The 26,609-nt window shown below is 41.4% G+C and overlaps 4 protein-coding genes across 6 annotated transcripts; 2 read left to right on the top strand and 2 right to left on the bottom strand.

Annotated features, from left to right (window-relative positions):
* Window positions 1-869: 869 nt before the first annotated feature.
* On the top strand, window positions 870-6,379 carry LOC105270886 (WEB family protein At5g16730, chloroplastic). 2 transcript variants are annotated; one of them, XM_011312110.1, is made up of 10 exons: window positions 914-968; window positions 2,419-2,963; window positions 3,085-3,210; window positions 3,408-3,627; window positions 4,062-4,358; window positions 4,417-4,610; window positions 4,815-4,970; window positions 5,032-5,320; window positions 5,397-5,525; window positions 5,589-6,379. In XM_011312110.1, the coding sequence occupies exons 3-10, from the start codon at window positions 3,140-3,142 to the stop codon at window positions 5,868-5,870; spliced, it is 1,638 nt and encodes a 545-aa protein (XP_011310412.1). In that variant the 5' UTR covers window positions 914-968; window positions 2,419-2,963; window positions 3,085-3,139; the 3' UTR covers window positions 5,871-6,379. The 2 variants fall into 2 exon arrangements, with proteins under 2 accessions (XP_011310410.1, XP_011310412.1); XM_011312108.1 differs by lacking the exon at window positions 2,419-2,963 and having other exon boundaries at window positions 870-968.
* Window positions 6,186-13,401, bottom strand: LOC105270887 (UPF0047 protein C4A8.02c). The gene is made up of 3 exons (XM_011312111.1): window positions 12,633-13,401; window positions 12,361-12,497; window positions 6,186-12,129 (listed from the first exon to the last, which is right to left on the bottom strand). The coding sequence occupies exons 1-3, from the start codon at window positions 12,787-12,789 to the stop codon at window positions 11,914-11,916; spliced, it is 510 nt and encodes a 169-aa protein (XP_011310413.1). The 5' UTR covers window positions 12,790-13,401; the 3' UTR covers window positions 6,186-11,913.
* Window positions 13,402-13,613: 212 nt separating this feature from the next.
* Inos (Inositol-3-phosphate synthase) lies at window positions 13,614-16,751 on the bottom strand. Of its 2 annotated transcripts, XM_011312107.1 has the most exons (4): window positions 16,150-16,751; window positions 15,327-15,767; window positions 14,279-15,264; window positions 13,614-13,936 (listed from the first exon to the last, which is right to left on the bottom strand). In XM_011312107.1, exons 1-3 carry the CDS (start codon window positions 16,267-16,269, stop codon window positions 14,284-14,286), a joined length of 1,542 nt encoding a protein of 513 aa, XP_011310409.1. In that variant the 5' UTR covers window positions 16,270-16,751; the 3' UTR covers window positions 13,614-13,936; window positions 14,279-14,283. The 2 variants fall into 2 exon arrangements, with proteins under 2 accessions (XP_011310409.1, XP_011310408.1); XM_011312106.1 differs by having other exon boundaries at window positions 13,614-15,264.
* Window positions 16,752-17,541: 790 nt separating this feature from the next.
* On the top strand, window positions 17,542-26,305 carry tefu (Serine/threonine-protein kinase tefu). The gene is made up of 2 exons (XM_011312104.1): window positions 17,542-17,629; window positions 17,746-26,305. The coding sequence occupies exons 1-2, from the start codon at window positions 17,558-17,560 to the stop codon at window positions 26,131-26,133; spliced, it is 8,460 nt and encodes a 2,819-aa protein (XP_011310406.1). The 5' UTR covers window positions 17,542-17,557; the 3' UTR covers window positions 26,134-26,305.
* The last annotated feature ends 304 nt before the right edge of the window (window positions 26,306-26,609 follow it).

Below are 26,609 nucleotides of genomic sequence, written 5' to 3'. Positions count from 1 at the left end.
TTCACTGAAAGTGAAACATTCGAAATTTTTGAAAAAGTATCAGGATAACATGACCATCGAGGAGCTATTCACTGAAATTTTCACTGAAAGTGAAAAATTCAAAATTTTTGAAAAAGTATCAGGGGAACATGAACGCCGAGGAGGTATTCCATTTTCAAATGATATTTCGAATGATTAGTCATTTACAAAAAAAAAAAAAGGAATTATTTAAAAAAAAAAAGTGAATGTCGGCGGGATCGAACCCCAGCCGTCGGCGTGCTAGCCGAGCACGTTACCGATAGGACAACGCGCCCATTATAATAATATATTTTCATTAGGAGTATATATTTTGCAGAAGTATCATTATTAAAAATTTATAATTTTTTAATTTCACTGGATATCTTCTCGGTTTTCAATTATTCAGTTTTTAAAGACATTTCCATTAATTAGCCATTTACAAAAAAAAAAAAAGGAATTATTTAAAAAAAAGGAATTATTTTAAAAAAAAATGAATGTTGGCGGGATCGAACCCCAGCCGTCGGCGTGCTAATCAAGCACGTTGCCCATTAGACAACGCGCTCAATTAAAAAATATAATTTCATTAGGAGTATATGTTCAACATATTGAATATGTTTTTCCATTTGAAATACAACAAAATGTGATTTCCCCCTCGATGGACACCCCCGCATTACGTGTGGCGTCCTCCCTCTCTTGGGGTGCAGTACTACGATGCGGCTGGGGTCACTCAAACCCCCAGAACGCCTCTACTTCAATCAATCCTCTTTGGTAATTACTGCAATTGGCAAGTACCCGAGGCCTCCACGATAATTTACGATGGCGTACGAGTCGTAGCCACAATTTTTTAAAAAAGAAAACCCGAGGGGCTTGCCTAATGGTCAAAGGCGTTCCAGTTCTCTTTGCAATATCGAGCTGAACACAACGTCCACATTTTACAACAACACCCGAACAAAATAATTAATTCAATCCCGGTAAGTCAATATTTATTATAATCCCGAATTCCCTTATCTCTAAAAATTACCGGAACTTCCAATAATTCTCTGCTGCTTCCAATTATTCTATCACATCCCCATTAATCTCCACTAAATAAAATAATTGTCATTATTCCATCATTTAATTTGCAACAAAAATAATTTTTTTTCATTCAATTCTTTCTCTCATTTCGATACTTCAATTTATAACTAATTAATAACTCCTTATTAATTAAATAAGATCCAGTCGCTAATGAGTTTTCAGTAATTATTTAGGAATTATTGGGAGAATTGAAGTAGAAATTATGAATTTGAGGGATTTAATTGGAAATGATTAATGTGGGGGGTTCAGGGGGGATTTAATGGGTTGGGGCAACAGAAAGTTTTTACGGATGAGTAGAGAAGAACAAGAGATGATTTTATTTAATATAATGGAAGAGCGTTAAAGGGGAAGAGTTGGTTCCCGGAAGAGCCAATATTTGAACTGCCCCCATACTCCCAAATTAGAAATAACCATTTAAATTGTAATGTCACTTGGAAGTGCATAGAAATCATTCGAACTTGGCAGTTTACCAAGTCACGCATCACCCATGTTTAATTAAAAAAGTGACATTTTGAAGAGGAAGTGTTTAATTTCCCTGACTTTCGGATTATTTCGGGAAATCAGCAGTAAATAAGATAAAAGCATTGGAATAGAATTGAACTATCTCTGGGTGATAACATTGAACCAGAGGAACCTCTATCTACCCCAGAAGATTTTTTTTCTCCTCCGCAACACAGTAGAAACAACAAATTGTCAAACCCTGAGAACGAAAAGTTGATGGTGTATTAATTAGACGATTATCTCCGGAAGTATTGATCTGAGAAAAAAATGTTAGGAAACTTTTTTGTAGCTTATGAAATTCTTGACGGAAAATGTGTTATCACATTTTTTTATTAATCTATTGATTACAGAGATATTGCCCTGGTTAATAGATTTTATAAGACTGCGACTTCTTATCCTAATGCGGAGCTACCGAAATCCGGTAAAAACTGAATGAAATATTTTGTTATCTGTTGGAGTTTAATCGCAGACACTTGGATGTCCCTCGGATGAATAAACCTACTCATCCCATAATTAATCCCTTCCTCCCCTGAATAATTTATAACACCGATTTACTCGATTCGATTACTGAAATATTTCCGGAACACTGACTACCCCAAATAATAATTTTCCGTCGAATTAATGAGCAGAATTAATGAGCAGAATTAATGAGCAGTTAAAAATTGCTTGCAATTATTGTTCGCTGGAATGGCCAAGTTCAACGTCCAGTCCAAGGAATGAATGAAGAATAAATATAAATGCACTTGGAAATAAATGGCCCCGAGTTATTCAAATCAGATCCTGCGACTCTGAGAGCATCAAGAGCATCAACTATCCCTCTTATAAACATTTTTTGTTTATATTTAGCCATGCCTCTAGAAAAACGACCAGTGCGATAGGTTGATGGGCCCTTGGTATCGCAAGAAGTGGAATTATTGGAGCCATGTGGCCTCAGACATCTGCTGCAATATACTGGTCAAAGAACCCTCCGAGTGCATTTTTTTATCACCTGAGATTCAGCCTCTGAAAATCCTCAGGAATAATTAATCCTCAACTGCAATCAGTCTTCACTGGAAAAATAAAACTGAATGTTAATGGGAAAAAATTTGCTCGGCAATTTTAGAGCGAGTACTATTTTTTTTTTCTATCTCTCACTTCGCTATTTGCAATAGAAAGATAATTTCCGAGTGTGAGTAAGAGGTCATCTCCCCGACCTCTCATTATCTTAGTCCATTTGGTTATTGAATTTATATACCACTGAATTTCCGTGACAAACAAAAATCTATTCAACTTCTATCATCGACAAATCAATGTTCATCGATTTTGAGGACAGGAAAATTTTAAAAACACATGATAATTTATTAATAACTAAATCGAATTAGTCTCGTCAAATCAACGAATGATTTAATCCTGTAAGTAATAATAATTAATAAATTGAATTGATAAATCTTCCAATTATTTAATTATCATTGAGACAGAGAATAATTATTTTCTTTTGGGGAAAAAAGATTTATTCGTGTGTAATTTCTGCAGGATATCGTCTGGAGGATTCCAAAGGTACCAGAAAACCGAGAGGACATCAGAGAGGATGAGGCTGAGGATTTCGTTGATTTTGCTTATGATTCTCGTCGTTCGGCGATCTGACGCCCGAGAAATAACGTAAGACCATTAATTAACGATCCTCCAGTTTATTTCGAATTAAAAAAATCAAGTTGATGGGCTTTTGATTGATTTTCATAGGAAAAGGACCATTCGCAATTGCCTTGATTGAGAAATCAAGTGATTTTTTCCGTTTACGAGTGGTTTTTTTTTGCGAGTTAATTTTCCAGGGAGTCATTTGATTATTTTGCTTGAAGGCATGAGGATATTAAAGATGCGATGCTGAGTCTCGTCCACATGATGCGGGAGAACTCGGACAAGTTGGACAGGCACGAGCTCAGGGAGCGTCAATTGGGTGAACAAGTTAAAAAGGCCATTAGTATTTTATCGAAGAGAGTCTCGGCCATTGATGGACTCAAGATCCATCTCACTAAGTTAGATGACAGAATTGCTGGGATCGAGCAATTAATTTCACAGGTTAAAACGATTTTTTTTGCTAATTGAGAGTTAATTGAGGAGAATGCACGAGTCGATGAATGCTCCTTCGGACTGATACCGATATCTCGGAAACTACTGGACCTAGAAAAAAAAGTTTAGGAACTTTGTTGTAAATTGTGATATCCTCTACAAAATTGCTCCTACAAACTTTTCTGTGAATCCCGTACATCCGGGAATATTTTCGAATTTCTCGGAAAGTTTGTTTTTACCGATTGCGGGAATTCAAGATGTTTGTCCGGAGACTATTTTGGGAATATCTCGAAAGGTGTTCGATTTCGAGGAAAGTTAAAGAGGAAGTTTTTGTAGGGGATGAAATTTTCTGGAAAGAATGATTTTTCACTTTTTTTTGTAAATCGCGTTGATTTGGAGATATCGAGGGCTTTCGATGAAGTCGTGTCAATTTTCATATTTAGAGAGACGAGAGGGAAAGAATTCAAATGCAAAAAACCGCCGACGGCGTTGAACTCTTGGAGAGTCGTCTCAGCGGATGGTTCACGGATGTTGGGAGTAAACTGGTAGAGACGAATAATCGTCGTACCGACACCGAAGTACCGAGAATTCATGATAATAGGCCTTCCGAGATAATGGCAAAACTCAATAATACAGAGGCAGCTATTGGTGGTGAGCTCGTCAAACTGGAGTTTGCACTCGAGACTATTAACAATAAGCTGGGGGATGGGCCTGAGAGGCTCCTTATCGTATCCGAAGAGGTATTTTTCAGGTTCTTATCGATTGAATCCGAAGAATTCAATTGTTGAGTTTTTTTAGGTGGAGAAAATTGGCAGAAGGATCAGTGATATCGAGGGATCCTTGGAAGTTCTGAAGTCCAATGCTCAACAACTCCATGAAAAAATTGAGGAGAGGAGAGAGGATGGATCTGCACTCGAGACACAGACCCAGGCCTTGATGATTCTGAAGCAAGTGGCTGAGGAGACTTCCGATAAAATTCAACAACTTCCCAAGTAAATGCGAATTTTTTCCTTCGCTTTTACTGGCTGTATCTGCAGAATCCGTAGAATTGGCGGGGAATGTGAGAAGAACATTTCTCTAGAGAATTTTATTCTCCTCGAAAAATGTTTTACCACATTTTCTTGTGAACTCACTCCCTGAAGGGATATTCAGTCGTGAATAATTTTTTTCACTTTTACGTGTTTCTAATAACTTAGAACATCTGATATTCGTACTCTGCACAACGAGACTCAGGCTGTTCTCCAGGAGACGAAGCATGCCCTGAGGGAGGCCATGGCTCGAGAGGTGCACGAGGTCGATGCTAAAGTACAGGAGACTAGTCAGGAAATGAAGGACGCTATTGGAGAATTGAGGTAAAATCCGGAGAAAAATCTGTAATAAATGGATTTGTCCTTGACTCTGGGACACCTGCAGGTTGGACCTGGCGAATAATGCAGACCGTGTAAATGAGGAGCTGAAGGACCTGGGGAAGGGCCAGTCGGTGATGGTCTCCATGGCAGACCACGTCCTGGACACGAAGAAAAGAGTGGAGTATGGAGTTCACCAGATTCTCCTGGAGGTCGGGGATCTGGTGAAGGCCCAGAGTGTTCACATCAATGACACCCTCCAATCGAGGTTCGACGGTCTTTCCAATGATATCATGGACAATCAGAACGGAGCTGTTGCCAATTTAACTACAAAGATGGAACAGGAGATGAATCAAGTGATTCAACTGAATTAATTCAACCAGAAATTGTGTAGAAAAAGTAATTTTATCATTAATTTCTTTATCTTCTCAGGTCTGGAGGCAGATCAACGTGATGTACCAGCAGATGACTGAAAGTGCTAAAGCTCTGGACAAGCTCCATAAGCAGAACGAGGCTTACGTCAACGGGACGACCACGACGATGGGAGGAATGGAGAGTAAAGTGAGTGGACATTGGTCCCCAGTAGATCCATTGATTAATTGATTGATCCATTGATTTTTCCAGGTCGGAGAAATCACAAAACGCATGGCAGAGGTCGACGAGAACCTGAACTACCTTCTGGGAAGGCTCTCTTTGGTCACTCAGGAGTTCAATCAAATAAAATCGGGACTGGGTACTGCCCTGGATAACATCAAGGCCTCCTTCAAGGAGGTCCAGGAAAAAGCCAATGATCTGAGTAATCCAGGGCCTCATCCTGTCCCAGAGAACTACAAGGAGATGGATGAAACCCCCAAGAACGAGGATGGACATATACCTGAGATCATAAGCCACGTCAAGTCGTATTAAACCGAGAAATCGAAAATGAAAACGTGCCTTGGGGGAATCCTGATGCTCTCGTTGGAAATTCGGGACCTCTTTTATCTTTCAATTCTTTTAGTATTATTTACCACGCAATTATCGTCAACGTAATTCCACGAGCAATTAGTGTAGTTTTTTAAAGAGCTGTCCTAGAAAACGAAAACAAATGTTGAAATACAAAATAAAAATGAATCATGAGAGAAAAGGGGAATATTTGTAATGAATTAAATCATCAATATTGTCGGCTGTCAACAAATTGTTTTTACTATTTACTTATTTCATCAATAAATCTTATGACATTCGTTCTGAACATTTTTGGTTTAATTCATACGTTAGTTAGTGTTTAGATTCGTTTCCATATTTTGTTATTTTTCATCGCATTTTTAATTATTATTCTTTTACTATTTACACGTTTTCTTACCTAAGTATACATATGCTACATATTTACTATTTTTTTTATCTCCACTCATTGGATTATACTTGATATATTTAGTGTACGTTTTTTTGTTTTTATTCTTCCCTTTCCCCCAAGGATTTTTTTTCCAGCCAGTGGATCTGCTTGCGTTTCTCTAGTTTTATTTATTTTTTCATTATTTTGGAACTGGATCGAAGTTTTTTATTCACGCGATGTACAAAAAGTTTGATAAATCTAAATGCCGAAGGATTTTATAGTAGAAGCAAACTGGGCTGACGTCAAGTGGAATGAGAAGTTTTTTTTTATTGATAACTAGTAGTTTATCTTGTGAAGGAGTGGATGTACGAGCAAATGCTGAAGAACTTTTTTCTCGGAAATTTGTTGACCTACAAAAAAGGTCTTATGATGTTTTTTTCTAATCCCGATAATTTTCGAGATATTTGCCGAGATCATTTGCATGCTTTTCCCGATGTTGAAATTCTGTTTATTCTCAAACTTTTGTGAATATCGTCAATAATAGCAGGTTCTTTTACAAAATCTTATTGGACCTTTTTTGTAGAACAGACAATTATCTCAAAAAAATATCTTGTCACTTTTTCCCCTAAAATGACTCCTGTGGGAGATTCATAACGGTGAAACTTTCCCAAAATATTGATTCGCATTTTTCATGGCTTTTTTCAAGAGCTTGAGGTTAATTAATATTTTTAATTAATTAGTTAATCATTTCGGATGATGAAAATTGTTGCAGATAGTGCTTGAAGTATTAAATAGTAAAACTTCTCATTGCAATTGATGACCGCATTGATTTTTCCGTTTCTTTCACTCATTAAATTATTCTTCCCGCAGCTCATCAACAATTAAGCCTAGTTACACATTGTGACGGTGAGGATTTGTTTTTTTTTTTTATAAAATTTGATGTGCACACTTACAAATTAAGAATTCAAAGGCGATGGATGGTTTTGAGTGAAAGGCAGTTTGTTTTGTATTTTTTTTTTCAATTTTCTAATTCTTTTTTTCGTATATCGTATCTCAGGGAGGGAAAACACCCACGATATTACTTTTAATTACTCATTTTGTTCTCATTTGGTTCCAAGAAATAATATTTCTTGCTAGGACGTTGGAAACAGTCTGGGCTTTCGGCTTTCAACTAATTTCATTTAATCGTTTTTGGATTTCATTGCTTGTGTTTCGGGTTTTCGTGCTATTTTTTCACTCTCTCGGCCTCGATCAATCGAAACAATCATAATTATATTGATTGAAATGAAATTCACAGAAAAATCAGGGCAACTAATAATTTATCAAGAGAATTCGGGAGCGAAGGAGCAGCAGAAAAATATTCAACCAGCTAATCATTAATTATTTCGTTACCTAATAGATTTACAAAAAAATTTAATTAAAAGTTCTTTTAGAAAATTTCATGAGCGAGAAAAAATGTCAAGTACATTTTTTTGCAAGTCCCACCATTAACGAGATAATTGTACAATTAACGGGGAAATTTTCAGTTCGAAAAAACAGATCGGTCCTTTTAACCTTCTGTTGGAGCTGAATTATCTCTTGAAGGAGTGATTGCACGAGAAAAAGTGAAATAATATTTTACGTAGAAAATATAATCAGCTCCAAAAAAGTTCCTTAGAAGTTCTTCCTAAAACTACTGCTCCAGGAGATAATCCCGGAATCGCCGCTCCCCTCCCAAATAGTCTATCAGTAATAAGCGCACCAGCTTTCAAGGATTTTTTTCCTCGAGCCTAATATTCATTTTAATTGTTTTCGTATAAATCCAAGCATCAAAGCCGCTTACAAGCCCCAATGTACATTAAACACCTTCACTAATCACTCAACACCTCGAATTTCGTGATTAAAAGTTGCGAAATCGAAAATCAACGATTTCAAAAGAAAAATTCAAATTCGTTGAATTTCCCGTAGCAATCAATCACAAAATTCTGTAATCAGTTGATGAATCGATAAATATTCAATTTCTTTACAATGACTAATTGCCTAAGCCAATGTGAAAATTAATTATTCACAATTTCATCGTTTTAATTATTGGACACACATGGAAATTCAAAATGTAAAAGATTTGAAGACTCGTGTGGTGGAAGTTGCACATGTACACAATTCTCACATAACGAGTGTTATTTTATTTTCATTTAACTTCTCTTCACCCATTCTCGCAGAAAAAATATAATCCTCAAATATTTTGCCATTTTTTTGGTTTATTTTATGCTTTTTTCTGGGGGGGGAGGCACGACTGAAGCCAAAATACAAAAAGTTTTACTCTTTACTTCTTATTTAGTATTTTTCATTTTTATTCAATAAAAATCATGACCTCACATCATTTGTACGCAGTGTTGTGGCTTGTTTAATGTTTATTCTCTCTAAATAATATGAGAGATTATTAATTTTTGTTCATGCAGATATAATTTTGGAAAATGGTAATCAGAAATTGCTGTATCATTTCCAGAGAATTGTTTCATTGATTTAGTTGAGAATTAGCTGATCTGTTTTTTTTTTCTGATTCACTGCCTGTGATTAACCATCTGCTGCGAATTTATTATTTATCATTTGTTTTTATAACGTCTTAATGATTTAATTATGCAATTGATAACACAGATCTTTGAATTCAAGAATGGAAAATTGATGCAATCGATAATTGAATAAATGTTTTAGAGAAGAAAGAAAGTACTGAAGTGAAACATTCGATGGATGATTTTAGTTTGAAGAATTTGTTAACTTTAAATCGAGTCGGGACATTTTAATTCATTATTTCCATTATCATCTGTCCTCTGTCTCCATTTAAACTAGAACTCGTGAAACTTCATTAACTTATTTGTGATTCTCATTACATGATTATCGTAATCACTTAATCCTGTATATACATCAAGCTTTACGTTACAACTAATTAAACCCCACCCGTTTGATTAATTAAAATGAAAAGAAGACGAAAAAATAGAGAGAAGTTAAAACGATTTTGCAGTGAATCGATAATCTGTGAATCTTATTCCGCGTATATCTCGTGAACCAGAAAGTTGACGACAAAAAATTATTGAATATTTTTTGTAGAAAATTTCAAGGACCAAAAAAAATCTCCTCTTCGTTATCCCGATAAACTCACTAGTTCAAGAGAAATTTATAAAACAACAAAGCCGGCTTTTCCAACATAAAAAAATTGCGAAAAGAAAACCTCTCAATTACCACGATGAATATCTCGAGAGCAGTTTGAGATATCGAAAAAAGATAGAAGAATTTTTTGTAGAGAATTAATTTCTCCGGAGAAAATGTCTCTATAATTTTTCGATAGACCGAATACTTCACCCGATATTCGCTGAAATCCCTCGGTCTAGCCCCCTGTAATTCACTGGTGATTAAAATAGTTCTATTGATTTGATCTCAATCACATCCGACGTCTCTTCAATCATTCTCAATCATGAAGATCATCACAATGATCTCGATGACACGACAGTCCCGACATGACGTTGCACAGCAACGTTTCCCACTATTTCCCTCGCAAATAGGAACGACACGAAATTTCCCAATGAAATAAACGTCGACAAGACGTTGGCAATAATATAACCGGAGCACAATGACATAATTTACACATTGTCACGCCATTGTCCCCGAAATGACGATTATTTACATACGTACAGTGATCACAGCAACGAAAAACCATTTCACTCACACTCGTCATCCCCCGGATATGAATATAAACAATTCATACTGATCGTTGCTTAATCGTTAATTCATTAAATTAGTGGGCTGATAGTTCAGTTAATGACGCGATTGCCTTTGTGCATTAAATCTCTATCGTTCTCTTATTTTAACTCCCTTTACGTTTTTACTGATAAAAAATAATTATTTCTTTCCAATTAAAATGATTAAATCAATATATGATCCATTCTGCCCCACCCCCTAATATGTTTCATAGCCATTGGACAAAGACTCTGTCTCTATTTTAAATCCAATCTCAAACCCTTGAGCGCATTTAATATTACCCATAACATGAATTTCTCAGCGTACTTAATGTTCAAGCATTTTTATTTAAATATACCCATTAACTCCATTTCCATTCCAGTAAATTTTAGTGGACGATAATTTATTCTATTCAGAGGAGATAAATAGCTAACACTGACTGCATCGCTTAAATGGTACATTAGATACGTTTGAAAGCTCATGACAAGCTTAAAGTTTATTGAAAATTACATGGGACTCGAGAATAACAAATCCATATCAATTCTCTCAATCAAGACATATTTCCATAATTCTCAAGTCGAATCGTTAGTTCCTCGAATTGTTTTTCCATCGGGATAAATTTTTCATTAAGCATTCAATTGCTCTGTCTCACGTCAGTTATACCATTCTCTCAGCACAGCGAATAAATAAACAATATTTATTTATTCATTAAATAATTTATTATTGTTAGTTCTATGTACACCCCCGTAACGCGAATGGAAACGTCATTATTATTATTTTTTTTTGGTAATTTATCATTTTTTTGGGAAATTTTATAGCATTCTGTTTTTCATTTTTTATTTTTTTTCATCATTTTGTTATTTTGAAAAACGACTAGCCTATAACGAAGCGGTGATTCGATTTGGGATGCTGTGCGATTTAGTACGCGAGGTACAAAAATTTTATGGAGTTTATGAATTTTATTGTGACTTTGGGACAGATGTTTTTCCTGCTGTGGAATTTAGGGCTGAGGCAGAGGCTTTTTTTTGTGGGGAATTTTGCGAGCTACAAAAAATGCCTCTGACGTTTTTTTTTTTTTTGATAATTGAGTTTTTTTGGGGAATTTTTCCAGTGAATTATTTTCCTCGTTGGACAGCTGTTGTTTATTGCTCAATTATATCAGTAATGGCTGGATTTACGGAGAAAAGCCAGAAAAAATTTTTTGTGGGGAATTTCACGAGCTATAAAAACTCTCTCTGACATTTCCTTCCAAATGCAACGGTTAAGATTATTGGAGTTGATTTAACCGGAATAATTCCACAGCAACAGTTTCATCATGATTTTCTCCAGTGTACCACATAAAAAATGTAATTATCCCTCAAATAAGGCTATGGTAATTTAAATTCGGTGTATTGGACGCATAATGCCAAAATGCAAGTGTCAATGACTTCTCGATTGTTTCCTTTTACGGATGGCACGCGAAGCATTAATTATCTTCAATAATTCTCCTAGATCATAATCACGTCAAATTAAATTGCCCAGTTTCTCAACTTTTAAGGAAATATCTCCAAATCTAGAGTAGCTACCAAAATTGTTGCCAATACCTTTTTTGTAGAGACGATCGAGAGCTCCAAAAAATGTGAGAACAAAAATTTTGGTATCTCCCTCAGGGTCGGAAATATTTTCGAAAAAGTGATGACTGGTTGTCAAATGAATATTTCTCGTTTTCTGGTAGGATAGACTCTTGAAATAAAATAATTATTGATGAGGTTTGAGACGCCAGGAAGATAATTAAGCCCCCATGACCAAGTAAACTCTTACGAGACGTTATTTATCATTGAAATTCATAAGACAATAATTCTACCAAATGTAGGCGCGCTGCTAGCTCGACTCACTTGATGTCGATATGCGCAGCTGACGTTTGCCACGCCGTTGGGGGTGAGAGTGGTCCTAGCTGCTAGTTGATGCGATAGGACTGACAGGGCTCAATGGGCTACGTCCTGAGTCTCTCAAACAACCAGTTAATGTTACAACCAATTTACGACTACCTGCATTATTCCGGTGCTCGCACAGCCAAACACCCTGCCACGTGCCAAGTGCTAATTTACCATCGGTGATTGGAATGCTCAGGGAAGAACCGAGAAAACAGGCCTTCACGTGGGCAGGCTGAAAGCAACAATAAAAATTCTCAAATTTATCATCTCTCTATCATCCCATAATAATGCAATATCTTGGGAATGCAATATCTTGGGAACTAGAAGAACAGGAGGAAAAGGTAGAGAACCTTTTTTGTGGAGCAGCTCAAAGGCTACAAAAAAGGTTCGACAGCTTTTCTCATTGGAATTACAAGGACGAAGGTAGTCGCAGATAAAGAAATTAGAACCTGAGAAATCGTACCATGTCATCAGGGCCTTCGCAGCTGTGCCTGTAGGGCATGTCTTCTGGAATGATTTTATTCAACATCATCTCCATGTCGTCCCTGACATCGGGATCCCAGCTCTCGTTCAGTGCCAGGCTCGCCGATGTGTGTAGAACTGTAAAGAAATTTAAATCATTATTACAGGATCTTTGGAAAAATGAATAAAAATTCCAGGGTGTTCCCAGGTACCCGAAACCACAGCCTATCAATGTTAAAACATTATTCAGGAGTCAAATAAAATGTTTCTTACTCTGGATATGACACAGTCCCACTGAGAACTGCAGAAGCTCAGGGACTTGTCTGAGAATTTCCTCGGTGACGAGATGAACGCCCCGATGTTGGGGCCTGAGGTTGATCTTCCTCTGGAACCAGGCATTGCCAATCTGTATCCCCATGTTAGATGCCATTCTACCCCCCAGAACAACACTGTCAAACTCGTAAATGTCAAAATATCAAACTCCCAACAACACAGTACTCCGTCACGATTCGATCAGCGAATCAAGACCTGTCGTTTAGTGACGTTTTATTGGTCCCCATGGGCCAGCATCGGGGAATTTTCCCGCTGATGCCCATTCAGAATGCCCTGAACACTTGAGAGCTGCTACGAGACACTCGGGTCCACTGAGCCCATCGTCATATGGCGATTGAATTTTTTTTTTCTCTCTCCTTTCTTTTTTGAGCGTTTTTAAAAGTTATTCACTGAATTTCCTGGGGATACACCGACTCGGGGGAGTTGCTCGTCCTCGGGAGGGCCCAGTGGATTTTTTTTTGCGGTGAGAGGTAACCTATCGTCCGAGGACTTGCACTCCGCGCGACCGATTTTGAGGCGAGGTTAGGGGATAACGATTTGACGGGTTCAGCACATTACGCGGTTTATTATTTTTTTATTTCGGTGGTTTTAGCGAGTTTTTGGGGTGACACCTCCGGAGCGGCTTCGAGGGGGGTCCTCGGGGTGACGGGCACCGGCTGGGGCCCACAAGTCGCGAGGGTACGGTGGCAATCGTTTTTGGAATTGTGGGGACTCTAGCTTTTTTTTTGGGGGGGGGTTCGGTTTATTTGGGGGTGGGGTGCAGTGGGCGCATTCTCATGGAATTCCTCCGCATCGCGAGCGCGGGAATTTTGAATTTTTATATTGATAATTCGGGGATTGCGGCGGGCTGGAATTCTTGATGAAATATTTTTTTATGGAAATTCTTAGTCTTTGTCGAAAATGCAGGATTATTATCGTCAGCATTTGAAATTCTCTTTATTATGAATACATTAATATCTACAGAATTTTAGCCGCTAATTATCAACACCACTAATGCGCCAAGTACATGATTTTTTTCCGATCGTCGACAGATCTCCATATTTTATTGATAAACAGTAAAAAATACTAGGTAATACTGGAGTTTGATACTGCGTGGGGAATAATTGATGGAGAATATTTGGTCCTTCATTAAATTATCACATCGATGACGAATTCGTGGTCATCAAATAACGTCAACTATCTCATGAAAATAGAGCTCTATTTGCGTACATGTACTTTGATTACTCGTTACATTAAAAAAAAATCTAGAAACAGAAAGTAATAAAATTCAAACGACAACTTATCATCTACTGTTAATAATCCATTAATAATCATCAATTTATTAATCAATTCAAACTTTTATTTTTATCAATAAACTCTCATTACTCTATCTAGTCATAACTAAACAGAATGCAATACTGTTGTGTCATTAACTGGCATGTCCCAAAATTTTAAAGACTCTATTCTGAAAATCCCATAAAAAATTGACAAAAAAATTTAATGAATGTTAAATTTTAATTGAATACGTGATAATAAAAAATTTGGAGACAAGCCCCAGGCATTCAACGACACGCCCCAAAACTCCTGAACCAGGAATCCATACTTACTGCAATTATTTTTTAATTTCCACTGGAAGCCTGTGCTCGAGGAGCATGTGATTGACAGGAGGCAGTGCCAGGCACGCCCTGAGGACATTCTCGATGGCAGCTCTCTGTTTAAAAAGGGCATTGATGACAGGTGCACCCCTGGGAACAAGGGGAGCTTTGCAGAGGTACGACAGCAACGACAGAACACTGTCGAACCTCTCGAAGTCGCCACCCTGGGACTTCACCGAGACCCTCTCACAGAACTCCGCCAGGACGACGAGATCCAGGATAATGGGGCTCGCCAGGAGGGAATCCTCACACGTATTATGAACAATAATTGTATTGTGACCCCCTAGCATTATCTCAGAGACGTATTCGTCCATCGCTCGTTTTGAATCTCCAACGTATGGCAGGTACTTGATGACGATGCAGTGGTCTGGCCTCTCTCCCTCCTGGTACAGAATTTTATTCGACTCCACGATATCATCCACCACATTGCTCTTGGATATCTCTTTCGATCTGAACTGCTGGGGTGCTGACAGATTGAAACCGTCGTTGTTCCCCAGGTGATTGTAACTGGCTATCGACACTGGTTTTATCCCTGCTGACACCAGGAATTCCACCAGGACTGATTTGAGCTTCGTCTGGCCGGATTTAAAATCATCCCCAGCAATGAAAGTTTTGTTTTTCAAAGCGAGATCAACAGCACCCGGGACGAAAGTGTTCTGGGGTGAGCCGTTGATGTAAGTACAACCCTCGAGGGAAGCTGCAACAGCAAACATCGTGCTGGGGCTGATCTCTGAGTGATTCGAGGCAATTGCCTCCAGGAGATTTTCCGCTGTGTCATTAACTCCTGGTATCACTGAGGAAAAACGCTCGGTGTTCGCTGTCCAGAGGATTATTACTTTTGATAGGTTTCGAGTGGATTTGAACTCTGATATGTCCTTTCGGATACAATTCAGCTGCTCCTGCTTCGACCCGGGGATCAGGTTGTTGGCACGTGATTCCTGGAGGGTTTTTGGGGAGTCAGTTTATTTTTTTTAATTCATAATCTAATTGAGGGACTCACCTGATTAGCAGCGATGAAGTCGGGGTAGTAAATGCTCCTTCTGGGCTTGAATTTCTCCATGTGGGGCACCAGCTGTTTCTGGAGGTTGATGTCCAGGACTTTTGCTCTGCTCATGGCATCAGCCATATTTAAATTCGAAATGTCCCATCCGTCGACTTCGATGGAGTCAGGGTCTACCATGGGGAGGAGAGAGTTCATTGGGACATAGATTTCTTTATCACCGGATGTTCCTAGCCAGACTGTTGAGGCCTGGGTTAGGGATCCATACCAATTGGCATTTTGTAAACCGTCCTTCGTCTCCCAGGAGAGTTTCAATTTATTGGCGAGAAGGGCAGCTGTTATTGTCGTACCATTATTTCCTCCCCAGCCCACCAGCATCACTCCTAACTTCGGGACCTTTGACTCCGTTCTGATGACGAGCGACGTCGACCCGGGTGTCACCTGATTCATTAAATAACTTTTGATTGGGATTTTTTTTTTGCGGACATCTTGGAAACTATTGGGTTTAGAGAGAAAGTCGTCGGATATTTTTTGTGGAAAATTTTGTCAGCTACAAAAAATGTTCAATGATATTTTTCAATACATTTGACGGTTTTGCAGATATTCGGGAAATTTCAGGAACAAAATTTTTTATTTCAAGATAAATCGATTTTGAAAGCGGCCATGATTTTGGGAATATCACGAGTACCGCTGGTGTTAGGAAAAAATGTCATAGAACTTTTTTGTAGCTTATGAAATTTTCTACAAAAAATTTCTGAGCGGTTTTTCTCCAAATTTACTGATTCCCCTGGAAAATGCCACAATTCTAAAAATGAGTTCTCACAGTCATGGTGTCTCCATCACCCAGGGTGTCCACCTTCGTCGTCTGGTACTCATATTCCGCCTCGATGTACTGCTCGGTGTACTTCAATTTCGGTGAATTAACAACAACTTTCGGAGCCATCGCAGATCGTCTGAAAATCCTCGAAATCGAGCTCTTGATTTGTCAAACTTTCCTGTAATACTTCTAATCTCAAGTGTCCACTCGTTATCGCCCCGGGAGACCCCCAAACAACTGATAAAAAAAATCGTATAGACCGAAACAAAAACCAGACGAATTTATCAATTACTTCCCATCCCCTTGGAAGTCGTAGAAATTACTGGAAAATTGGAAACGCCGGGTTTACGATAGTATTTCGTCGAGAGAACGTGAGCGATTGATGACGGACCCTGGGACATGCGCCTTAAGAGCACTCAAATCCCCACTCCAATTATTATTTTTCACTTGACTACGATTACAGAATTAATAAAAATACGAGGCTAAATTCTTTCGTTACGCGTCATGTGACTCATCAGAGGTGAAAGATCACATTTTAGGCTATAGGAATTCGTGAGAGATAAATTTCCTGGCCACGAGTCGTGAGGAAATTATAAAATTTTCCATACCCAGATGTTTCGGTTAAATATTTTCAAAAATTATATTATTCCCAGTTTTTTAATGACAAAAAATCACACAGCATTATTTAATTATATTTCATTTGATATTCTATTTAATATTTCATCTTTTTGCTTGCTTCTTTAAAACTTTATGCCATCCGAAATAAATTGCGTATGAAATTGAAATTATTCGTTTTTTTTTGGATAACAATTGTTTTCTTTTTAGTGAATGTGTCAAGATTTTTTTAGTGTCTGAAAGGCGGGAATTGTCGGTGTGAATTTATAATTTGAATAAATATTTGTATTAGATAAAATGAGGCGGGGTAAAATCAGTCGATGAGATTAATTGAGACACGAGGCTCGATAATTCCCTCGGAATTTCATTAATTCCTCGAGGAAGAAGAAGGTCGAGAATTCCCGAGGAGCTGATGATTTTTATTTCATTTTTTTAGTGGCTGATTCATGATATATTCGATATTCAATCAAATGTTTAATTTATAATTCAATTGCTATTTCAATTGCATTCAATTGCAATCCCATGTACTCCTTGTCGGTTCTAAAATGCGCCATTTAATTTTTCTAGAAGAAGCATGGTCTATTAAATTATTTACATTCATAACAATAAAAACAAACATTTATTCATTGTTAGATTGGCATTTTTTAAATTCTTCCGCTCTCGGCGGCTTGCCGGTCAATAAACTCAAATAAAATTCCCTCATCACGTCCCTGTATTTTCTAATAGATAAATATATAAATGAATAAATAAACATCTTATGATAATTGAAATGTAATAAAAACCGTAAGAATCCACGAAAATGTCGGATTTATTCCTAAACCTCGATCACATGCTGAGACAAGTGGAAGGAAATTCTGTAACTGAAATTCAGGTGAGTCCATAACCTGCATCCCCTGTATTTTCCCTGAAGAGTAATAAATAAATAAACACAGACTGATAACTGACAGATCACAAATTTTGAATGATCCACTGATTAAAATATTTCAGAAAGGTTTAAACGAATTATACTCAACGCTGTCAAGTGATTCAGTGCGTTCAGATATTTCAAGTAATTCCTCGAGTCAGCATCACCAGCTGACATGGAAGGTGCTGCTGTTGCGGTGTCACCAGTGCCTGGTGAGCCTTACATCAAAAACAAAAGACCTCACAAGACCAGCTCTGAGCCGTCAGGCCCTCTGCTGCAAACTGGTGACCCTGATCCTGCGATACGCCAGCACCCCGACATGTATTTACCTGGAAGTTCCCACAATAATGTCCCTGGTCCTCGAAATCCTGACATCTAGTCTCTACAGCCAGCACCACGACGAGTACATGATTACCCTAGGAGACTGCATCCTCTCCAACCCATTGTACAGAGCCCAGATGACCCTCGATGACTGGAGAGGTCTTCTGAAGGTGTCCTTGGACCTCTTCACCTCAGAGAACTCCACGAAATCAATTATCATCGGAGTACTCCAGAAAATCGTCCTCTACGGTTGTCAGAGGGGTAATTTTCACCAAGAGGTCCTGAAACTTTTGCCCTTCATCATGAAACTCTTCCAGGACGTCGTCAGCAATCCCTCGGCCAATCTAAACCCCTCGTACAGACTCCTGACGATGATAATCCAGGAGATTGGCACGGAGAACAGAAGAACTCTGTGTGAATTCACGGAGAATCTGCTGCCCTCGGTGATGAGTGTCCTGGCGACCGGGGGTCAGGAGCGAGACGATTTGTTGTATCATATTGTTATCCTGCATCACCCCAGGGGCGCCACAGAGACTCCTAATTCATTTGCGAACAGCTGGGGCCTGTGGAGGAGGATAATGCTGACGATTCTGAACACCATCTTCAGGGAGCTGGTGCCTCGTCTCTTGGACAGGGGATTTTTGGCTCTCGGGGCTGAGGTTCTTCATCAGGTGGTCGTCGACGAGGCTTACAGACACGAAGACATTGAGTCTGGGGCCCTGGAGGAGGAGCAACAGCTGGGGCCCCAGATGAAACGTCGAAAGATCGCTCACAGTATGCAGACCCTGCTGGACCTTTTCGATGCTGACTTCACCAAGAAAACCCTGGAGAATCGGTGGCCAGTGATTCAGCTGGTCACTGAAGTTCTCAGGAAATATCCAGAGACCCTGAAATTTCGGGAATTTCATCAGATGCTGAAGCTCACGAGTGAACTTTTTATTGAGTCGACGAAGGAGCCTAGGGTAATGGACACCCTCTGCCTCCTGGGTCGCATTCTTATTCAGATCTCCAGGAGTTCAGCCTTCGCTCTCGATTCCACTGTCCACAAGTACTGGGATAAAATATTTGATAATGTTCTGATCACCCTGGGAAAGGGGCAGAACGAAATCGAGGGACACAAACTCCTGCAGATGCTCATTGATTATCGAGGCGTTTACAATGTCAATGCCTTCGTTAATCTCTACTTCACGAATGCCATCAAGTGGTCCAACTCGAGTGTCCAGACTCTCATCGTTCTCTGCAATCATGTTATCATCCTGGAGGACTCGAAACCGAACTCTGGGAGGTGGGAGGGTGAGTCAGACAGACAGAGACTTATCAGGTGGAGTCTGGAGGTGCCAGGATACCGAGTCCTCTCCCCCGATGCCCTCGAGGACGTCTGCAAACTCGTCACTGGACTCGTCCTCAAGACCTGGGACAAACGATTCACCGAACTCCATCATCAGGGAGAAGTTGACGCTCTGGAGTTCAACGAGGACGACCGGAGGTGCATCGATTCCATCCAGAAGTGTCATCTCTCTCTTAATTTTGAGACCGACCTCTTCAACGAGGAGATGTCGAGACCAGGTGAAAAGTCGGAGCCCCTGAAGCTGTCGATTGCAGAGAGAAACTTTCAGTTCTGCCTGGGAATGATTACAGAACTCCTAGACTTCCCTGGGGAACTCCCCGATGACGTCACCTTGATAATATCGAGACTCACGCTCGTGGCAAAGTGTTTATCAAATTTCCTGGAGCTGGAGGTGGAGTCCCAGGAACTTGAGAGCTTGATCTCCGAGTTTTCCATTCATTTTTTTGATGTCTTGGAGATGATGTGCGCAAATAAAAAATTGGAGCGAGATAATGCACATGTCGTTGGGGTGATCAGGGCTCTGGTGACTCTGTTCTCGTCGAGATACCACAAGAGAATCGCTAAGATCGTCTTGGAGACGCCAAAGGAACTCTTGACGAATCTTTTTTTAATGCTGAATTTCGAGGAGGAGAGTGAACCGAGCGAGTCCAGGCAGCTGGGGATCAAGTACTACGAGAGGATCTTCGAAGTGCAGATTACCCCGGAGGGAAAGCACTCGCAGATAACGATTGGCACTCACCAGGTCCTCACAGCCTTCTCCCTCCTGCAGACAGGGAGTCCAGTGTCTGAACGACAGATAAAGGTCCTACAGAATCTTCTGCAGAAGGAAATATATAAGACAAAACTCCTGGTGAATCTCTGGAAGGGATTGGCCCTCTTGAAATCAATCCTGCGAACTCCACGAGAATTTTTCCTGGAGGGACTGCTCGCCTTTATCGGCAATTTCATTCTGGATCTCTTTCAACTGTGGGATAAGGACTTCCACGGGGTGAAGGGCATTCTGGAGCTGCTACCAGGGTTCGTCGAGCTGTTCTCCAGGACGAATATTGATTACGAGGGACTTCTGGGGGTTCTCAAAGCGTCAGTCAAGCCCAGGGATAAGGGGTACTCAGGGCCTTTGATCCAGACGACATTCCTGGAGGCCGCCCACAGGATCATGAAGCTCCAACCTTCCTCCAGCCCTCGCCTGATGCCTCCGAATGAACTCTTCAGGTATATTGGCTCGGACCTCTACCTCGTACGCCTGTACTCCCTCAGGATCCTTCACCTCATGTTTTCCTCGGATGAAGTCCACATCTCCCACAAGAAGAGCCTCTTCGAGAGGATCGAGGAGATCGTGATGAGTGATACGAAGAGTATTTTTGTGGTGAACCAAAACCTCACTGGAACTCCCCAGGACGACGAATTCACCAACAGAACAGTTACTGCCCTCTACCTCCTGGGGACTGTCGTTCACGCCAGTGGAATATTTCATCCTCAGGCTCTCAATCTCATATTCAGACTCCACACGAATCGAAATCTAGATATCAATCTCATCAAGAAACTCTTCGCAGCTGTTATTCCCAGGGAGAAAGAGCGTCTCACCCTCATCAGGAATAATCTCTACGATTTGATGAAGACTGGGATGCAGGAGGGGGTGTCCATGGGGGACTTCTGGATGATGACAAACTGCTCGTCGGAGGTCGAATTTTATGAGAATCACATCGGTATCTTCATCCTGATTAAACTTGAGATTCAGGAGTTCCATAAAGTGGAGGTCCTCTGCAAGAACCTGGGGGTATCATTCGCCAAAGCCATCGAGGACAACTTTCCAGGAATTCTCTCCTGGATGCTGGCTGCAATGGTCAGACAAAAATCTCTCTATGTCGACGAGATTTATGTGAAATTGAGGGAGAACTCTGGGAGTTTCAGGCACGTCAGGCAATTTTCAGAGCTACTCGAGGAGAAGCTGGCAGAAGTTGTTCTGGATCTACTCCAAAGGCTTCACGACAGGGAGCACTTTAAGGACGTTTTCCAGGTGCCTGTCTACTTCCCGAAGATGATTGTCCCTAATTTTCGTTACGACATCATCGTCAAGGCACTGGAGCAACTGCAGATGTGCGTGATGGGGGAAAAGGGATCCCTCGTGCAGTATCTCATCGTCAAGCATCCTGAGATGGTACAGAGGATCCTCTCGACCCTCGTCAAGAGCATTCACGATCAGACAATGGTGGAATACAGGCTCAAGGCCTTCCATCACTACTCTTTTTTTTGCCAGCAGCTGATGTCTGAGATTTCTGAAGAATACTTCAACGAAATGTCGACTTTCGTTGTCAGAGACGTCTCCTATACACTCATTCACCTCCTCCACGACACCAACGAGCTTTTCCTCGACATTGTCTTCGATTTTTTGCACCAGTTCCTGAAGAAGCTGCTGCCCTCGAGGTCCAGGGAGGTTTCTGGAATTCTCAATTACTTGTCGACGAATCTCATCTCGATGGTACAATCCTCCAAGATGAAAGCAATAAAAATCCTCAAACTATTGGTCGTGGAAAGTACAGAGGTTCTCCAGGAATCCATAAGGATCCTCGGGGTTTTCCCGAACTCCCAAGAATTCGATGAAATTCGCGGAGTGTACAATTCCCTGAAGAAAACCCACAAGACGTGGTCACTAAAAATTGAGATGGAACACTTTCTGAATTCCGCTCAGGAGAAAACTCTGAGTTGCAGTGTAGAGGGGATTGTCCATCTGAGGAAGCAGTTAGGGGAGAACAGGGACGAGCTCCAGAGGATGTACAAGGACCTGGAGGAGCTCAGGGGTTTCGCCGAGGACTGCACCTCCAGTGTTCTTCACAGATTGACCTACAGATTGATAAAACTCACTGAGTCCTCGAACGTGAGCATTGGACTCGAGGCCACCAGGTGTTTAGGGGAGCTGGGCCCAACCGATCTCACGACGATGATTCTGCACCCTGAGGAGGGACACCTCCAGGAGAGTGCAGAGGCCATCGACGTCCTGACAGAGACGATTATCTCGAAATTGTCAGATCGACTGATCGAGGACAGCTTGGAGCTCAGGGAGGCAGCAGCTGATGCTCTCTATGAGGTGTTCTCTTCCCCCTGGGGACAGCAGATCATCAAGAAATTCAGGAAAGACCTGGGAAAGCCTAGTATCACTAGCTCAATGCTGACGATCCTCAGGAACACTCGTCCTTTCCTCGTGAGGGCTAACAATAGAACGAGAACGGTGGAGCTCGATGAGGAGAATTGTGCCATATGTTTTGTCCATGGGGATGAGATCTGGAAGGGCGAGGGTGGCGAATCCTATGTCTCATGGATCAGGAAGCTCACCTGTGCAATTATCAATTGCTTCAAGGGACTGTACACCTCCGCTCTAGTACCTGTTTGCAAAATTGACGTGGAATTCTGTGAAAGTATTCTCCCCAGGATGATTTTCTTGCTAATTAGCACTGCTGATGAGTTATTGGATTTTGTATGCAAGTGTATCAACAGCTTCTTCGAGGGGTATTTTGAGGCAGCATGTTCTATCGAGCAGACGATGTCCCAGGGAAGTCTGAGAGTCGAGGCGTTCAGTCACGAGTCCGTAAGGTGCATGCTGAAGGTCGTTAACTTTCTGCGGATTCAATCGTCTTCGAATTTCGAGTCAAAGTTGAATTATCTCCCTATAGCAAAAGCAGCGCAGTACTGCTCAGCTTATTTCACATCCCTGCTGTACGCCGAGCTGTCCTCAGAGACCATGAAGAGATCCCTACGTCAATGTGCCACGACCTCCCTGATCGATGGGCTCTGCGAGGTGTGCCCGAGTGAGGGTAAAGCCCTCCAGGAGATCTTACGTGAGGCATATCTGAAGATCGGCGATCCTGATTCAATTCACGGCTGTGGCCAGTCCCATCTCAAGTCCCAATCCTCGAGAATCCAGCACTACCTGCAATTCAACCAGTGGGACATCGCCATGACTGCCCAGGATGTCGAGCTCAGCTCGGGATTTCCATGCTCCAGGGGCATGATAACTGCCCTCCAGCAGACAGGACTGGATTACCTCCTCAGTAAGTACCTCAGCACGATAAAGAATGAGGAGAACGTGGAGGAGTACATGTACGAGACAGCCTGGCGTCTCTCTAACTGGGGAATGCTATCAAAATCCAGCACAACGGATTACGAGTACCATCACTACCACTCCCTGAAATACCTCCAGGAGAGGGACACGAGTGGTGTGAGGAGCTCCCTGGAGAGAGCTAGACTCAGTATAATCTCTTCCCTGAGGAATACCAGTCTGGAGTGCAGTCAAACAGTCTATCCAAAACTCCTGAAGCTCCAGATGTTGCGAGAGCTCGAGGAGCTCAACGAGAAGAGCATCGAGCACTGGCCAGAGGTGATAACCGACTGGAGACAGCAGAATCTCTCCAACATCAATGACTTCCAGTACATCGAGCCAATCCTCTCGCAGCGAATTGCCCTCTTCAAAATTGGCTACAGCACGAGGGACGATCCTTTTTTGAAGAACTCAATTGTCGAGACTTATTTGGAGCTCTCACGAGTGGCGCAGGCACAGGGGCACCTACACCTGGCAGGTCGAGCCCTGGAGTCCCTGGGGAGGACCCCCGATCTCACCGAGGATATGAGGGACAGTCTGAATCTGAGGGAGGCCGTCCTGGCATGGACCAGGGGTGACCAGACGATGGCGAGATTTCTTCTCAGGAATCTCATTGCTAAACCTGGAGGCACTGATCCCAGACTTCTGTCACAGGGCCTGAGACTCTGGGGCAATTGGATGGCTGAGACCAAATCAGAGGGGCCCCAGGTCGTTGAGGACCACTACCAGAAGTCCATCGATATTATCCAATCGATTCAATCACAGACGAGTGAAGACTTCAGGCATTTAAACGATACTAGGGCTGCTTTGGCGCAATTTGCTGATGCCCAGTACGAGCACATAACGGAATTCATGAAGACACCTTTATTTGAGAGTCTCCAGCAGACCGCGAGATTCGTCAGGGAGGGAAATTTCAGGGCTAAGCAGGGTGACAAGAACGTCATCTCCGCGATGAATAAAAATGAGAGGACTGATAAAAATGATTTTGCTGAGTATGAAAAAATACAGAGGGAGCAGAGCACGTACCTCAAGCTCGCCGTTAAATATTACTGCAGAATTCTCATTGATGGTGATTACAACAACTTCCTGGTGTTTCGTTTGGTCTCACTCTGGTTCAAAAATATGGACCGCGACGAGGTCAACTCCATCCTTGAGTCCCACCTCCACCTGATACTAACGCACAAATTCGTGCCCCTGATACCGCAGCTCGCACCGCACGTGAGTCTTGAGGGCAATTACTTCTCCAAGATGATTAATTCATTGGTTGAGAGGTGCGCGAGGGAGCATCCGCATCATGTGCTGCCTGTGTTACTGTCACTCAGGAATACGAACAAGGATAATGAGTTTCAGAAGAAGAAGACGGCTGTCGCACCTGTGAGGGTTCTCGCAGCTAAAAGAATTCTTGAGAAACTCGAGAGGACTGATATCCGGGGGATCATCGAGGAGATGACGAGGACAGCTGAGGCCCTGATGATGTTGGCTTATTACTCTGATAAGAATAGATCGGGAGTGGAGGCTAGGATTCCTACGGGACAGCAGATCCTCAGGATTAAGGGATTCGAGAGGTGTATGGTACCGACTATTAATTTGAAGGTACAACCTGGCGGGAATTACCAGGTGGTGGGTATCAGGGGATTCAAGGAGGTCTTCGAGACGCTGGGGGGTGTCAATGCACCGAAGAAGATTTATTGTCTAGGTGCTGATGGTGTTGTCTATAAACAAGTTATCAAGGTCGATGCTGATATAAAAAATGACAGCATCATGCAGCAGGTGTTCACTGTGATGAACTCATTGTTCCAGAGTTCCAAGGAGACGAAGAGGAGAAAATTGAGAATCAGAACGTACAAAGTCGTGTCATTGTCGCAGCAATCTGGAATTCTCCAGTGGTGTGACAACACGATACCCATGAGTTCTGTCTTGGTGGGGAGTGGAGGACTTCACGGGAAGTATCACGTGGGTGACTGGAAGCCAGACAAATGCAGAAAACTGGTGGATTCTGTCAGCAAGAGGAGCAACGAGGAGAGACTCAAAATTTATCTCCAGATATGTGAGAATTTTCGTCCAGCCTTTCAGTACTTCTTCCTGGAGAAGTTCCCATCACCTGAGACCTGGTTCGAGAGGCGAATGGCGTATACCAGGAGTATCGCCACTACCTCGATGGTCGGGTATATCCTGGGGCTCGGGGACAGGCACTGCAGCAATATTTTGATCGACGAGACAACAGCTGAGGTCGTGCATATCGATTTTGGTATTGCATTCGAGCAGGGAAAGGTCCTGCCTATTCCTGAGACCATTCCTTTCAGGCTGACTAGGGAGCTGGAGGCTGCCATGGGTGTCTCCGGTGTTGAGGGCGTTATGAGGAGGTGCTGCGAGGAGACCATGAGTGTTCTCAGGGACAGGAGGGAGATGATTATCACTTTGCTCCAGGTACTTATTTACGATCCTCTCTTCTCCTGGAGTATCTCACCGTACAAGGCGTACAAGATGCAGAGCGAGGACTCCACCAGGTTCACTGACTCCGGGGACCAGGATGTCAGGCCCACTAATAAAATGGCGGAGAGGGCTTTATTGAGGATTGATCAGAAGCTACATGGGACTGAGGAGGGAATTGCCACGAGTATCGCAGGACAGGTGGAGAGGCTCATCCAGCAGGCGAGAGATCCTGGAAATCTATCACGCATATTTTACGGATGGCAGGCTTATCTTTGAATTGTGATAAATCAGATCTATTCAAGTGTTAGTCAATATCCATTACTTATTCCCGTAATTATTCCTTGTGTTTTTTGTAATGATGTTATGTTTCTTCTGCTCATATTTTTACTTTTACCATTTTAGGATTTTATCACCCGGTGATTGATAATAAAAAATTCATACTTTTTTATGTCGTTTATTTTTATTTTCCATTTTTTTTCTCCGATTTTCCCGTTTCCTGGTGGTTGAAGGGTCGACTCTGGGGAATAAATAATCGGTAATTCGCGTGTGGAGAGAATAAACAGTGATAATTTTAATATTTAATGGGGAGGACTTGGGGATCGATGAGTTCGAATCAGTTTAGCTCGGGGACTGGTAGAGGTTGTCCTTCGATTTATCACTCGGTGTTGAGAATTTTTATATTCAAAATGAACGAGAGGACGAGGGAAATTCACCTGGAGAATTCTCCAAAATTGCAATCGAGCTCGATCTTT

This window comes from Fopius arisanus, unplaced genomic scaffold, assembly GCF_000806365.1.
Source record: "Fopius arisanus strain USDA-PBARC FA_bdor unplaced genomic scaffold, ASM80636v1 scaffold00096, whole genome shotgun sequence".
Lineage (NCBI taxonomy): Eukaryota > Metazoa > Arthropoda > Insecta > Hymenoptera > Braconidae > Fopius > Fopius arisanus.
The sequence above is the reverse complement of the archived record's forward strand: the minus strand, read 5'-3'. Positions and strand labels throughout refer to the sequence as shown.

Coding starts and splice junctions, on each gene's coding strand:
- LOC105270887 (XM_011312111.1), bottom strand. CDS start 12,789: ATGGCATCTAACATGGGGATACAGATTGGCAATGCCTGGTTCCAGAGG. Junction 12,498..12,632: donor GGGACTGTGTCATATCCAGA/GTAAGAAACATT, acceptor ATTTCTTTACAG/TTCTACACACATCGGCGAGC. Junction 12,130..12,360: donor GCGAAGGCCCTGATGACATG/GTACGATTTCTC, acceptor TGTTGCTTTCAG/CCTGCCCACGTGAAGGCCTG.
- tefu (XM_011312104.1), top strand. CDS start 17,558: ATGTCGGATTTATTCCTAAACCTCGATCACATGCTGAGACAAGTGGAA. Junction 17,630..17,745: donor ATTCTGTAACTGAAATTCAG/GTGAGTCCATAA, acceptor AAAATATTTCAG/AAAGGTTTAAACGAATTATA.
- Inos (XM_011312106.1), bottom strand. CDS start 16,269: ATGGCTCCGAAAGTTGTTGTTAATTCACCGAAATTGAAGTACACCGAG. Junction 15,768..16,149: donor GTGATGGAGACACCATGACT/GTGAGAACTCAT, acceptor TTAATGAATCAG/GTGACACCCGGGTCGACGTC. Junction 15,265..15,326: donor ACTTCATCGCTGCTAATCAG/GTGAGTCCCTCA, acceptor AAAACCCTCCAG/GAATCACGTGCCAACAACCT.
- LOC105270886 (XM_011312108.1), top strand. CDS start 3,140: ATGAGGCTGAGGATTTCGTTGATTTTGCTTATGATTCTCGTCGTTCGG. Junction 3,628..4,061: donor TCGAGCAATTAATTTCACAG/GTTAAAACGATT, acceptor TTTCATATTTAG/AGAGACGAGAGGGAAAGAAT. Junction 5,321..5,396: donor TGGAACAGGAGATGAATCAA/GTGATTCAACTG, acceptor TTATCTTCTCAG/GTCTGGAGGCAGATCAACGT.